Genomic DNA, 15,210 nt, shown 5'->3' with positions numbered 1-15,210 from the left:
TTAAATGTACAGCACACATAAATCAATTCTGTAGAAACCAGCATAGCCCTTGATCCACAGATCAAAAATATAAAAGATATTTAAGGAAAATTTATGACATAGTGTGAAATACTAAATCCGGGGCCTGTTGTATAAACTGCTAAGCCTAGTCTTAAAATGTCTTTTTTTCTTCAAGACTGTTCATAACCTTTATAAGTTAGTTATAAAAAATGTAGATTGGTCTAATTTGATACTGAAAAGTAAGCAATGGATAAACATAATGGTTATGTTTATGCAACAGGCCCCATGTTTTACATAATGGGATACTGTCATGAACAATGGACCATATATACGTCTTTATTTCACTTTTTTCCCTCCCATTTTTATGCAATTAGCCTTTCAGGGCACTCTTAAGCCATAGGGGCAGTCATGGCCTAATGGATAAGAGAGTCAGACTGGTTACGGGATCAATTCTCAATACCGATAGAAAATGATTGAGGTGCCTTTGAGCAAGGCACCTAACCCCCAATCGCTCCCCAGGTGCCACAGCAAAAGGGATGCACACTGCTCCGTGCGTGTGTGTGTTCACTACTCCTAATGTGTTTGCACTAACTTGGAAGGGTTAAATGCAGAGGACAAATTCTGAGTACGGGTTACTATACTTTGCCTTCACTTCTCACTTACCAATATTATTCTCATCGAGTAGCCTATCTGTAAAATCACACCAATACATTCTGGCAGTCACTTGTCGCCAACTAGTGGTGTAACAGTATAACCTGCAGACGATATAAGACGAGTGATATAAAGTTCCGTCTACTATAATTAAAAATAATAAAAATACAAATATTTTTTAATATAAAACTTTTTAATTTACTATAATAATTATTTTTGTTTCGGATGGGTATAACGAGTGAACACTGAACAGAACACTCATTAAACCCCGCTAAACATGTTCACATGTATGGGGGCGTTCACACAATGTCCTGCACGGTCACTGAAGCTCTGGGGGTTTTATGAGTGTTCTGTTCACCCTGGTACTGTTTGATTACTCGAGATACCGTTACTTAGCACTTCACACACCATACACTCAATGAAATCATCATAAGGTGACCATGAGCGGGTTTACTGGCAAGCGGACTGAAACCACAGAGGTATGTTCTAAATAACATTAGACTGTATGATTTATGTAAATTTAGCAACTAATTCCACGTGCATGTAGTTTTCTGTAGTGTGCGATTTTATACTATTTTTGTTTTATTTTTAATTAAGCATGTGGAGCTGCATGTGTTTTTTGTACCTGATGATCAGTTTGATCGGAGGTTGAATAAAGTTTCAGCTCAAGCTGTGGACACTTTCATCTCAGCTGGATTTATCAGGTCAGTTATTTTGTCTACTGGGAGTCTGCGGCTACGTCGGCTAGGTGTCAAGTTTTACATTTGTAAATATAGGCTGTATGTAATTTCTCTTGACCACAAAATAAACTCTAGTCATTAAACAGCAAAAACGTAACGGCAACATACCAAATTACCAAATCATTATTTTAATCTGCATAAAATGTCGAGAATAATATAGGCCTAAACCATGTGTGACAACCTACCTTGACCCGATATTTATGGAGAGAGAGAAAAAAAAGTTCAGCTTCTGTTAAAATCTCCCACCATCAAATTTTGATTCTTGTCTGTATTGTCTGTGTTTTCAATTGCAGGACCAAATTCACAAATGTTCTAATTAAAGACAATGCTGAACATGTGTTTGAAAGTAACATTTAAAAAAAAAATCACTGCTGGAAAAAAATTAATATTAATAATAAATACCCAAAAATCAAGAATTTGTGTAATTTTGACTCTAAATTTTATAGTTTCTGAGATAACTAAGTGACAACTAAGCTCTAAACTATATGGTTAGTATTGTTTAATATTTCCAATTAAATGATTTTGATACACAAATAAAGAGATTATAATAATTGTAACCAAGTGCTGATCTCCCCTACTCAGTTTATTCATTGTTGTGAGTCTGTCTGATATCAGTGCTTTTTGTTTCAGAGTGGATTCAGATGTGAGTCTGTCTGATCTCAGATCTGATCTTGGATCCTTTCTTGGGCTGGACAGGATCACAGAGAGATATGTTTTTTTAAAATGCGTTGGCAGAAGTTTGGCACTGGTGAGTAGCTACCATGTCAGTATAATTAATGAAATAAATGAATGAAAGTAACCTAAAATTAATGTAACCAGAGGTTGGACTTATTTACAGTACACCGCATCAAGCACAAAGTGTAAGGATGATAATGGTGCTGGTTAAAAGTTTGAAAGTACATAGAACACAGGACAAAAATACAATACTTCACTCTCAATACAATTGCAAAATGTGACCTATGAATATATACAGATGTATAATTACTATTGAGAAGCAAATGTAAAGCTAAAATAAACTTTCAACACTCCTGTCATTTGACCTCAGGTTAAATTCAGACAAGAGGGAGAACTGACAGTAAAATCGTTCACTCCACCATTTGTAAGTACTCATGATATAAAGTGAGTCTTAGTTTTATTTGTTGTAATCAACCGATTAATGTGTGGTTTCTGTCTTCTTTCCATGCCCCCATTAGGCTCCTTTTCCTGAGCTCTACCTTTTACCCGTGGTAGAGAATGACAGTGGCCTTTGCTCCAGCTCTCTAACCCCTGATACTTTATTAAGCTACACAGACCATCACAGTCACGATTTGCCAAGACCATCATGTGCACCTGGAAAGATAAAAGAGCCTATTAAATTTCCCTCAATCAATAAAGGGCCTCAGCAATCTGTCCTAATGCAGGATTCAGAGGAGAACAAGAGTGATGTAGACGCAGAATTCACTGACACTCCTCAGCTAACATACAGTTCACAAGATCAGATGGAACCTGTAAACAAACAGCCTGGTATGAAAACACTAAGAACAGATGCACTCTTTATAACTAACTACACCTAGGGATGGTTACACCATCTGTGTGTAAGTTAAAACTTTGCCTCTCAGCCCTTTGCATTTTTTAAAAGTTTTGCGTGCAGACCAGAAAAAATACTAAAAACGCTGAATTACGCATGCCAAGCCAGCAGTTGATGCTGTCACTTTGTAAAGACACACTACGCATCTATTGAACACTAATACACGTGCATGACATCACAACAAATTTGCATTTTTGTAGTTTACACAGAGATGATAATAGTATCGTTTTCAAAAACTTGTACTTTAAAACCCGCACTTTGCATTTTCAGGTCCCAAAGCACCATTGTCCACTAAATGAACCACAAAAAATGTTTTTTAAATAGTGTTGTGTAAACAACCCCTAAGTTAAAACTTACACACTACTAAATATTTTTGGATTGCACCTTAAAACTTAGTTGAAACATAAGTCTCAGACCAGGAGTTAACGGTTTGAACAAAGTAGTAGATTGATTGAATTGCATCAATAATTAAATATAAAACTGTTTTACTCGAAATGCGTTCGAAGGAGCCTTCCAAAGATAAACATTACTGATGTCCATCGCATATGCAGATTGGATAAATGTCATATTATGTGACTATGCATTATTTTACCCCTTTATTTTACTTTACTAGAGTATTTTACTTAACTACGTTCTGCCTTAAGAACAAATGGTGCAGCCGAATAAAGTACTAAGTTAGCATCTAGCGTGGGTTTACATTCCAATTTAAGTAAGAACTTACCAAAGGCTATTGCAACCCTACTGTCTACCCAAACTCATCTGATGATTAGCTAAATACTCTATGGCCTAAGCTGAATTGCTGTGTCCAGTAAAGGAGACATGTAAAATTTTTTACACATTTTTATAATGATCGTTTATAATGATCATTCATGTGAAGTGCAAATTACCAACCTGATCTCACAGGAGAACTTCACTATGTTATGAGGTGGCGATTTTGTATTAATTCGTGAAGACATGAATTGTACAAAAACATATGATTATTTAAAAAGGAAGCATGAAGTCCACCTCATACCATCACATGGGGCATAAGCAGATTGTACGAAAACGTACAAATGAGATTGTACAAATTCATACAAAGCCACCAATTCACATAAACATAAAACATAGTTACGAATTGCAATGAGATTGTGACTAAACAATTGTATTTTTACTTAAATACTAATTACAACAATATTGGGTATTTATGTCAGGTTATTCATTTATGTTCAATGCAGACAGACATCTTACTAAACAGGGTGGCGCATTTCAAGTAGAAATGAATACAACTGCAAAAAAGGAACATTGTTTTAAAAGAAACAACAGAAACTCTGGAGCACCCGAGGCATTTGGGGATTCCCATGGACTGGCAAGGTAAACTGATTTTTTTGGCTTCTGCCATTGTGAAAAGACTTAATAATTAACTATTTATTGATAATAAATATGAAAAGGATTAGCTTTAGTTGCCTAAGTTACCCTATTTTATACATCTAGGAAATTCAATAGTTCTCTGACACTGAAATCAAGTGAAGAAAAAACAGATGATATGGTAAGGCATAATCTTATTGGTCTCATGTTACATTTGATAAATCCATTAGAGCATCTTTCAAGTCATTCAAATATTGTACAGAATACAGTGTTGTAGTTTCAGAATTTCACCCAGACCCACAACCCCTTGGAGAGTTTCTGAGGGTTTAGTAGAGATCGTCCAGACAAAACAGGAAGTAACATACCCTCATTAAGACACCATGTGGTTTATTGGCTGAGTAAAATTCCTCACGCAGCTGGCGGTTGAACAGTGTGTTCTGGACATTGTTGTGAGAAGCTTTTAGTGTGGATTTTATATGTTTTCACAGGTTCTTATGAGTAGACCAACCTCTCCACTCCCAGCAGAGAGCAGTTCTCCACTGTCTGTCTGTTCCCTGGAACGTTATACACAACAAACTACGACTAGTAAGATAATATTAGCAGTGACTAACAAATGTTTTTGTTCTTGAATACTGTATTCAAAATTTTATGCTTTTAGACAATGAGCTGATAATGGAACTCAAGCTACTCAAAGAGCAAAGGAAGGAGCTTGAACAAACAAGGCAAGAGCTTTTGAAAAAGGGTAGAGAGCTTTTAGCTCTTAACAGACATCGCAGGAACCAAGGTATAATGACCTCTACAATTACACATGTACACTTCCCATATGTACTTTTGTGGACCTGACAGGGCATTTCAGTGGGGCTTAAGTCTGGGGCTGAAGTCTGGACTTTGACTAGGCACTTATAAACCCTAAATTTTTGTAGGTTTTAACCATTCTGGTAGACGGATCATTGTCTTTCTGCTCAGCTTCGGTTCACAGACAGATGGCTAACGTTCTTCAAAGAATTCTGTAAACCAGAGCTAAATTCACAGTTCTTTCAAAGATGAAAAGGCATCCTAATGCAGCAAAACATCCAATATGATCTCATGAGAAAATGTAACTATTTTATGAGGTGGAAATTTCATATGAATATGCGATTCAGAAGAAAACATATCATTTATAAGAAAAAAAGGTTCACCTCTCACCACACTTAAACTTAACCATCAGTGGGGCGTAAGCAGATGGTATGAATGGTAAAAAGGTATGAATAAGATGTAGCTACAAATTCATACTAAATTATTCACCAAGCATAAAGTAGTTACAAATTGTCCTGAGATTGTTTTGAAACATCCCCAAACCATCACACTACCATCAATGTGCTTGTCTATTGCTGTGAAGTTCTTCTAATGAAATGCAAGAGTTTTCAACAAACATAATCTGTCTTTAAAAAATGTTCTACTTTAGAAAATGTTCTACTTTTGATTCATCTGCTCATGAAGCACTGTTCCAGAGTTCGAAAGGATCATCTAGGATGTTTAGTAATTAATAATTAAAAGGTCATCTGATGGGATGACAGGGGAAGCTGGAAACAAACCAATGATGGGATGGTGGGAAAACCATTTTTCTATATCCATCAGAATTGGGGGAAATTATACATTATTGCATGTTGTGAATCATCTGTTACATCATCATAAACATCACTAGCAGGCTTTAGTGCAGATTTAATTGGGCATTTTGTGGCATTATAATTGCACATATATGTCAATATTATGCAAAGAATATAATCTTTAAAAACTAAAACTTTGATTCCGAGAGCTGGACAGTCAACAACACTTTATTTTGATAGTCTACTTTATAATTCTACTAGAAGTAGCTTTGCAACTACATGTCAACTACCAGTCAGAGTATTAGTAGACTGTCTGCTTAATATCTGAACATTTTGTTATAATCAACAAAATGTCAAACCAAATGTTTGTTATTGTCAAACCAAAATATGTTAAATATTTAATCTTATCTTATCTGTCTGTCTTCATATAAGATATTTTAGGATTATAGTTTCTTTTAAATCTATCAGATTTCATGTTTGTGAAATGGGTGTTAAGTGAGGTTAGGGTGTATGAATGATTTTTTTTTTTTTTTTTTTTTTGCCTCTGAAGCACGCGACAGGTGGAAGAGGCAATATTTTGACACTAAGAAGGCAACAACACTTCTGGAGGACACACTTAAGAGTGTACAACTAGAACTACACACCTTCTACAGTCAAATGCTACAACAACTTCAAGCCAGAGATGGTGCAAAACGACGAATGCAAGCAAGGAAACAATCAAGCACAAAGTTGAAGGTAGTTTTTTTTTTTTTTTTTTTTTTAATTTGTAGAACTCCTTGACAGGGAAAAAACTGCTGTTTCTTTCTTAATTTAATATTTTGATCAAAAACATTGTGCTTTGCACTTACAGAATGAGTTGATAATCCAGATTATGACAGAGAGCAGTGAAATTGATAATCTAAGGAAAAATGTGGGTGATGCTAAAATGAAACTGGCTACAGAGATCAAGGTACTGTACCAAACAGACATGGCCTGGTTAATTCTGTTGTTACTTTCTACATTTTATTTATTTATTTATCTTTATTTGTCTAGTTGAGAAAGCAAGCTGCCACAGAACTACCATCCCTGAGAGCAGAACTGATGCAAAAGAGAGCTCAGTTTTAAGGAAACACAGAATACACCTATGTGCTTAACATTAGATTTCTTAGAAATTAGATTTCTTTGTGGACAAAAGTTGTGATTCAGCTTTCACTAAAAATGATGAAATTATGTATAAACGACTTCTTACATTTACACAAAGCACAAAAGATAGTATTTAAGAGATTTGACAGATATTGTTTTGGAATTTGAGTAATGTGTAAATCTGCTTCCTGGATTTAGTCTGGCTGTTTAAAAAATAATTTTGTAATTTCTGCACCATTAACGTCACCAAATGTACTTAGAAAAATAATGAGTTTCCCCAACACTTCCTCTGTCCTCCAGTGATTGGCTAAAGAGATGGTTGAGCTCTGGATGTACAGCAATGGTTTGAAAGCATCACAGTTTTTACACATTTTGGGGAAACCAACCTATGAATGTCTGACTTATAATTGATTGCAGACATTAAGATGGGTTACAAATTCCCAAAAAATGACACACTTCATCTTTAACATATTAACAACAAAAATCATTATTTTTATAATTTGTAAAAATGACCATAAAAAAGTCTCACAGAGAAATGAGCTGTCAAGAAAAACAAACATATTGCTTGATTTTATGCTGATTTGGAATCATGATGTGCAGTATTGAATTAGGTAAATTATGTTCATGCAAATGATTACATGTAATAAATGTGCCAATGTCAATTAAAGTTCAATTAAATGTAAGCTTTTAGTAGGGTTGCTGACAAGTAATGTGCCATTTATTTGGTTTATAATAAAACAATAAAAATCATAAATATGACAAATATTTATGGTAAGCACTACTTCTGTCATTCAGATTTTATGTGAATATTGACCAAAAAAAAAAAAAAACAGAATCCTATGAGACAGCAGCAGACTTCCTGTGTTCATTGGGTATAAGGGCGTTCCACATGTCCACAGTCTGTTGCTGGGCGATTGGATCACTGCTGTAGTCCAAGAGATTTCCATTCCACATTCCGATTCCTTTCAGACCATGCTGTGCCACATAGGCAGCTTTCAGAGCAATGCTTTCTGGGTCATCATACCACACCTGATGGACCCTGCCTTCTGTGTCCTGTAATATAACATGTCTGTCTAAAATACATTGCCTCATATAAACTCAATATCCCTTGCACTAAGATGAATAAACAACTGATCACTGAAATTGCATTTTGTTTGTAAAGGTGTATTTATTGTATACAGTAAATATTGTGATAAGACATTTAGAATTAATACTGTACCTTGTAATTATAATATGGAGCTCGCTGGTTTTCATCCCACAGTCTTCCTGATATTGAGCTGTTGATCTGTTTCATCATGATGCTGTATGGAATTTGTTTGCCGGATGCATCACTACATGGAGCCCCTCTGAATGGCACTTTTGGAATTGTACATATTCCATCCTGTTAGAATAACAAAGAGAGTGCCAAACAGAATATAAGTTAAAGCAATTATAACTTCTCTATTCTACTGTCTACCCAACTCATCATAATCTACATAACATTAATAACATTAAAGTTATTGTTGTACTTATAAGTATAACAACATTTCTATAACAATTTACTATATAAATACTTCAAAAAATGTCAGTGTTATTACTCCTCTGTATGGATGTGTATTTGTGTTTAGGCAAGGGTCAGTTTAGGATCATAGTCAATTCCTTATTTTTGTCCACTTTAAGTCAATTGTTTATGTGTAAAACATTTTAAATTGAAAGCAAACAAATAAACTATTGTATTATGATGTATTATGTGAATAGGCTGAAATCTTGGCCATCAAAAAATAGGCCAAGCTGTATTGTATAAAGCGCTATAAAAAAATAAAGGTGACTTGCCATTAAATCTGTGAACGCATCTGATAACAATAATGGGAAATAATTATTAAATGATGCAAACAGAGTTTCGGCTGTAAAGCAGCTCTAAAATGAAAAGAAATTCATTGTTCAGATTGTTGATGGTCAGTTCAGTGTTGATTCAGTTCCATTGAAAAGATCAACAATTATTAAATTAGCTCAATTCGGCTATAAAGGAGCTCAGTAGAAATGTCATCATACAGCTCAGTTCAGTTCTCATCAAATAGTGTCATAATCTACATAACAATACATATCAATGAGAAGTGATATGCAAATCCCAGTGGCTACTCATAGAGAAAATATAACCTCTCTGGTCAATCCAAGCACAACAAGCTGAGCAGTGTTTGACTCTCCAAGTATAGTTATATAGTATAGTTTGACATATTTATTAGTTTATTGCATTGCATTTCACACTTTCTTCCATATCGAAAAGTTGCATGTAATTTTCAATAAAGTACTGAAAATATTGAAAAATAATTTCTTACCTTTGAGAAATTTAGGCAGCTGTAGTCATAACCATACCATGGAACACCCATCACAAGTTTATTTGGGTCAATGTTCATGCTGATGTATTGATCATAGGCTGTATTGATGTATTGATCATTAGGTGTGCATTTTGAAATGGAAATATGAAAACTTAATAAATAAAATAAATCACTTACCTGTCAATGTCTGATTGAAGGGGGCATTGGCCATGGCTATACAATCCTCCCAGATCTGGCTTTGCTCATCATAGGACATAACAAACAAGAGATCGCATGAATCGGCAATGGCAAGGTAGTCATAGCAACGCTTATCGGTGCATTTGGGTGACCAAGCCACATCAAATGATACCTATGATTAACGATAAAAAGACTGTATGTGAGGGCTTTTGAAAGTGCCTACATGCTACATGACATCATTTCCTGCGATATGCTGTTTTACCTGAGAGCCTGGGATCTCTGTGTGAAAACTTTCAGTGGTTTCCTTGACCAGGGCTGTCAAAGCATAGTATTCAGGGGAACCGGTCTCCACCGCCTGCTCAACGTCTATGTTTATTCCATCCATGAACTGAATCTTTGCCAGCTTGACCTTTGCCTGGACCCAAGCTGTCCTATTTACAGGATCCACAATATCTGGGAGTGGCACATCTCCTGTAAAGAATATTTCATCCATCAAACATAATAAAACAACTTAATGGAAGAATGTAAAATTGATCAATGATCAAGTCACTGTTACTATTTCTCATACTTCGGGTTAGTGATTTAAAGAAACCCCCAACCTTAAGTACTGAACTTTGCCACATATATTGCCTTGCACCCTTTCTGCTAAAGGCAAAGAATGATATCCCAAATCATTTGGCTAGCTGAGAATAGGTGTCTTAATATTTTTAAGGGTTTTGATTTAGGCATAAAAGAACAAAAAAGTTCAAATAATCCCAGAGACTTACACTGAAGGAAGGACCCAGGCCATATCTACAGACTAGAATATTTTAAATAATAGTGGGTGGCTGTTTTGAATTGAGGCAATAAGCAATCAAAGAGAGCAGCCTATAAAACTGCAACAACTAGCAAAGCCCTGGCAATAATCCACAGTACCCCAGCATTGTGGTAGTGGATTTTGCCAGGAAAAGTGCAACATGTTTTTGAGAAAATGTAAAAATCTTGTTTGATTTGAAATGCAGGTTACATCATGCTTATAAAAGATTGAAAACTTTGATATATGTCCAGCCGAACCCTACCTTTCAGGACCAATCGAGCTCCTTTAGAGTGAGCGTAACACATGAGTTCAGCATCATATTGTCCAAAAGCTGCAACTGTTGTCACTTTAGTCCAGTCATAAAACTTCCAAGCCTTTTTCCCAACATCAAATACAAAAACCTGAAAAAGATCATTTTTGTGTTAGGCAGCTTTCTAGAATAAAGTGTTTTTTTTTTGTTTGTTTGTTTGTTTGTTTTTTAATAAGAGATTGTTGTCTTTATCACACAATACAATGTTCTAAACAATGTCTTTTACAAAAAACAAACAAAAAAATGTTTAAACTTAAATTTAATGTGGTTGTGGTTATAATTTATTCTTTTCAATTCAGTTATTTATCAAATTCTGAATAAAACCTAATGCAGCAGTAATCGGTCATGATTAGGTAGTGAGTGACTGAGCTCAAACAAAATGGAAAAGTAAAAAAATACAGCAGTTAAGTTTTTTTGAAAACCATAATCAGAAGTCTATCAGAAGGAGGGCTAAATGTTTTAGATTTTGACACTATCAATAATGTATTTAAAATTAATTGGATCAAGCACTGTCTTTGTGAAAATAACTTTCCATGGTTCTTTATTCCCAATTTAATTTTCAAAGAATGTGGTGGTCTTAATTTTCTACTTACCTGTGATTTTACATGCACTAAACCCCCAATTAAGTTGTCTAATTTTCACAAACAAGCTTTGAATGCCTGGAAATTAGTCTACAAACATAATTTCTCTCCCCATTCCTGTGTAATTTGGAATAATCAATATATATTTTTTCAAAAACAAAACCTTTTTTTGGAATGATTGGTTTAACAAAGGCTTAATTTTTGTTACAGACTTGATAAATCAGTCAGGTGACTTATATAATTATAATGACTTTGTTAATTATCTTGGGACAAATGTATATTTTAAAGAATATTTAAAACTCATTCATTGTATCTCATTGAAACTACTCTATCTTATAAAAAATTAAAAGATGTATAATCCTGTAAATTGGTTCTCTTCCTTCTCTGACTGTTGACGGCCTTTCCATTAGGGATACAAATTAATCTAATAATATGTATATCAGAAGAATATTAACCAAAGAAAAAAGTGCTTCACCTAAGGCATTGGTGAAATGGAAACAGGATTATCACTCCCTTGTTTTTCAGAATCTGTGGTCAGATATAAATAAATATGTAATTCCTAATAAAGTCAAAGAAACTCACTTTAAAATAATAAACAGATACTATCCATGTAACAATTTTATTAGTAAATTTAAAGAAGGGTTTTCGCCATTATGTAGTTTTTGTAAAGAAGAAACAGAAACAATTGTACACTTATTCTTCAGTTGTAATTATACCAAATTATTCTGGTCCCAAGTTTCTTTGTTTCTTTTTGACTTGTTTTACAAGTATCAAATTGTTTTGTATTTAACTAAAGGATAAAAATAGAGAAATGGGGTAGGACTTGAAAAGTTTGTTACAAACTTCTTCCTACTCCTTTTTGAACATGGGAATTTCTATAATAATTTTGGAAGATTGTGTTGAGAAGTATATGATTTAAATTCAGCTGCTATTTTAATTTATATATGTTATACATATATTTTATATATGTATGCATGTTTGTATATACATATATATATTTATTTACATGTTCAAATAAACTAAACTAAAAAAAAAAAAAGTTTGTCACTATAACTGATGTAATGGTCTTGTTTATGGATTGTGATACTGGTTTATTGGAAATTGATAATATAATTAAACGTCTTATTCTATTAGGGAAATATCATATACATAAAGCAAAATGTATATCGACTGTACCAAATGGTAGACTATTTTCCACTGATTTGAAGATTTTTTATGACTCGCTAGCGTCAATACAGAACAATTGAAAAGCTGTGAGCTGTTGAAAAGGATAGCCTACTTAATGTAATAGAAACATGATTGATTTGTGATATAAGATACAGAATTTTTATTTAATTGTTTTATTCATATGTATTTGTACTCATTTCGGCAATCATTTTATAAATATTATTATTTCAAGACTCAGTGAGTAAACTTGTTTTGAAAAATGATCTGGCATATTTTGTTTGCAAATGCCACATAGTTTAATATTTCGCTATCAATACATTTCAGACATTTTAAAGTTTCCGTTTTCGACATCACATAGTTCGACGGTATCAGCTGATCCCTGGATGGGTCCATAATGACTGTCACTTAAGCCGAGCTCACACTAGAGGAGTTTTTAAATCCTAACCGAATATGAAATCTGGTTGCAGCACACATATAAGGAGAATCTTCACAGATTTTATTCTCACAAATCTCAAACATGCATTTCAAATTTGTAGCGCAGCACACACTACAGGATATTGTTAAGATTATCATACCCAGAAGAGCCTCGCGTGATTTCATTGGAAAGCGGATGTAAATAATATTCGTCACTGAGATAAAAAGGTATGTTTACATTTGCTAGCAGCTATCTACACTCACCCGGTATGTTCAAAACCATAGTGATTTCTCCTCAGCTTTTCTCTTTGTCTGTACGGTTGTGTCATGTTTTTTGAAGACGCGTTATTCAAGAAGTTGTGTTGTTGCAACACTTCAATGCACCGTTCTGCTATCTCCGCTGTCCAACGGATTCATACAGCAGCTGGTTTCGCGGTCGCAATTTTAAATGTGCTCTCATTCACTTCTCTCATTGGCTGTTGTTAAAGAACTGACGTAATCTTCCCGATTTAAAATCCTAAATATCAAACATGTTTGATATGATCGCGGCGGCCCCTATTTGTGTGAGAGCAGATCGGGAGGTGCAAGATTCGATCTGTGAACGCCTCACATTACCAGATAATCTGCGGCGAACATCGGAGCCGATCAATATCCTCGACAAGATTTTTTCTCCGATTCTCGGGAGGGGAAAATCGGGCATAAATCTGCCTAAAATTCCTGTAGTGTGAGCCAGGCATTGTACCTCAAACGCCGGTTCGAATCGAATGGGTTGACAGAGTTCCTCCCGTGCACAAGGACAAACGTTGGACCACACCTGTACGGACAAAGTCAGCACGAAGAGTGACACAGAAATCCACATTGTTTGTTGACGCTAAAATATATGTTAAAACACTGTAATGAAAATCATCACTTCTGTCTGCACATCAAAACAGAGAGAAACAGTACTAACATGTGACACCAAAGAAATGAAAGTGATAGATGAGAAATACATGAGACACTGAGTCACAAAGGGGGCGGGGTAAACTGTCTATTGGACTGTTTTCATTGGTCTGATTCGATAACACGATTCCCATGACATGAAATGTAACGGGATAAATAGACGATTTTTATCGTTTTATAGATAATTCTAGTTGTGACTTTTTTGAATATTGTTTATCTCTTACCGTCTAAATGCAACGCTATATTCTAAGCTGATGATATCATTAAATCATAGGCTATTGTTAAATTATTATTATTAAATAAAGCCATATTAATAAAACTGTTAAATTTTTGGTAACACTTCAGTAGGGAACAATGATCACTTTTTTTTTAACTAGTTGCTTATTAGCCTGCTTATAGGCTGATTATTAGTAGCCTCCTTATAAAGCACATATTAATGCCTTATTCTGCATGACAATATTCTACATACATTAATTCTACCAAATACCTGAACTTAATCACTACAACAACTAGGCTACCTTACTGTTAATATGCAGTAAATTAGGAGTTTATTGAGGGAAAAGTCAATAGTAGTGAATATGTGTACCCCATACTAAAAAGTTACCCGTTTTAATTCAATGGTTTTAACTATAAAAGTGCTGTCACATTTACTGTTTTTTTTTTTTTGTTTTTTTTTTTCAGCAAATTTTTGCAGACGAAATCCAGTCATTTCAATATGAACCCATATCTGGAATTTTGCGCAATGACGAAAGATTTCCCCAAGCAGTCTTCGCAATGGGTCAAGACTAGATATACGACTCCAGGGGGTAAATAAAGGCCTTTTGAAGCAAAGTAATTGGTTTTTGTAAGAAAAATATTAATATTTATAACTTTATAAACTATAATCACGGGCTTCCGTACGCAAGTCCAGTTCTGGCGGAAGAGTGACTTCTGACCCTATGCATGATGTATATTGAGGAATGAGATGCAGGGATTAGTGCAAAACAAAACACCAGTCATGAATTATAAGTCTAAAATTAGAATTTTTAAAGAGAAATGTCAGATATAAAAGGAGCTTGAGTTGCCCAGGCTATTTGTTTGAGCCACGAGAGGCGTCTACTCTCACCTAAGCTTATCCAACTCGTACATCCTATGTCAATAGGTTAGGTCAGATGTTACTCTTCTGCTGGAATTAGACACATGTACAGCCATTACCGGAAGCCAGTGATTATAGTTTATAAAGTTATAAATATGGATATTTTTCTTACAAAAATGCATTGCTTTGCTTCAGAAGGCCTTTATTAATGATGGATTGCTTTTATGATGAATGGATGTGTGTGAGTTTTCTAAAAGCTCAGCTTAAATGTGTGATATGAATAAATAGTGCTTATAAATGTTTGATGAGACAGTATTCTCAATTGAGTAGAGGCCTGACCTGGAAACAGCATTCCTTACATCATGGTTTAGTTAACTCACTCGTTTCTCCACTCATTACTAATCGGACCATTTAAACAAGTCAGCT

General features: G+C 34.5%; 2 protein-coding genes across 6 annotated transcripts; one reads left to right on the top strand and one right to left on the bottom strand.

Moving 5' to 3' along the window:
* Window positions 1–928: 928 nt before the first annotated feature.
* On the top strand, window positions 929–7,052 carry spata1 (spermatogenesis associated 1). Its single transcript, XM_067387553.1, has 12 exons — window positions 929–1,013; window positions 1,199–1,355; window positions 2,022–2,139; window positions 2,437–2,490; window positions 2,585–2,894; window positions 4,173–4,308; window positions 4,429–4,483; window positions 4,791–4,887; window positions 4,961–5,086; window positions 6,439–6,623; window positions 6,739–6,837; window positions 6,921–7,052. The coding sequence occupies exons 1-12, from the start codon at window positions 929–931 to the stop codon at window positions 6,990–6,992; spliced, it is 1,494 nt and encodes a 497-aa protein (XP_067243654.1). The 3' UTR covers window positions 6,993–7,052.
* On the bottom strand, window positions 7,009–13,740 carry ctbs (chitobiase, di-N-acetyl-). 5 transcript variants are annotated; one of them, XM_067388520.1, is made up of 8 exons: window positions 13,585–13,704; window positions 10,561–10,699; window positions 9,765–9,973; window positions 9,503–9,674; window positions 9,326–9,423; window positions 8,823–8,906; window positions 8,230–8,391; window positions 7,009–8,063 (listed from the first exon to the last, which is right to left on the bottom strand). In XM_067388520.1, exons 1-8 carry the CDS (start codon window positions 13,627–13,629, stop codon window positions 7,848–7,850), a joined length of 1,125 nt encoding a protein of 374 aa, XP_067244621.1. In that variant the 5' UTR covers window positions 13,630–13,704; the 3' UTR covers window positions 7,009–7,847. The 5 variants fall into 5 exon arrangements, with proteins under 5 accessions (XP_067244621.1, XP_067244623.1, XP_067244619.1 ...); XM_067388522.1 differs by lacking the exon at window positions 13,585–13,704 and adding an exon at window positions 13,386–13,497; XM_067388518.1 differs by having other exon boundaries at window positions 7,010–8,063; window positions 13,513–13,740.
* Window positions 13,741–15,210: the final 1,470 nt, after the last annotated feature.

This window comes from Chanodichthys erythropterus, chromosome 6, assembly GCF_024489055.1.
Source record: "Chanodichthys erythropterus isolate Z2021 chromosome 6, ASM2448905v1, whole genome shotgun sequence".
NCBI classification, from domain to species: domain Eukaryota; kingdom Metazoa; phylum Chordata; class Actinopteri; order Cypriniformes; family Xenocyprididae; genus Chanodichthys; species Chanodichthys erythropterus.
The sequence above is the reverse complement of the archived record's forward strand: the minus strand, read 5'-3'. Positions and strand labels throughout refer to the sequence as shown.

Excerpts from the sequence above, each read along its gene's own strand:
- ctbs (XM_067388518.1), bottom strand. The coding sequence starts at position 13,629 with ATGTGGATTTCTGTGTCACTCTTCGTGCTGACTTTGTCCGTACAGGTG. Across the intron at positions 10,700-13,512 it reads GATTCGAACCGGCGTTTGAG|GTTTTTGTATTTGATGTTGG; the intron begins GTACAATGCCTG and ends GATCTTTTTCAG. Across the intron at positions 8,392-8,822 it reads ATGCGTTCACAGATTTAATG|GATGGAATATGTACAATTCC; the intron begins GCAAGTCACCTT and ends TTATTCTAACAG.
- spata1 (XM_067387553.1), top strand. The coding sequence starts at position 929 with ATGTTCACATGTATGGGGGCGTTCACACAATGTCCTGCACGGTCACTG. Across the intron at positions 1,014-1,198 it reads TGAGTGTTCTGTTCACCCTG|TTTTCTGTAGTGTGCGATTT; the intron begins GTACTGTTTGAT and ends ACGTGCATGTAG. Across the intron at positions 6,624-6,738 it reads AATCAAGCACAAAGTTGAAG|AATGAGTTGATAATCCAGAT; the intron begins GTAGTTTTTTTT and ends TTGCACTTACAG.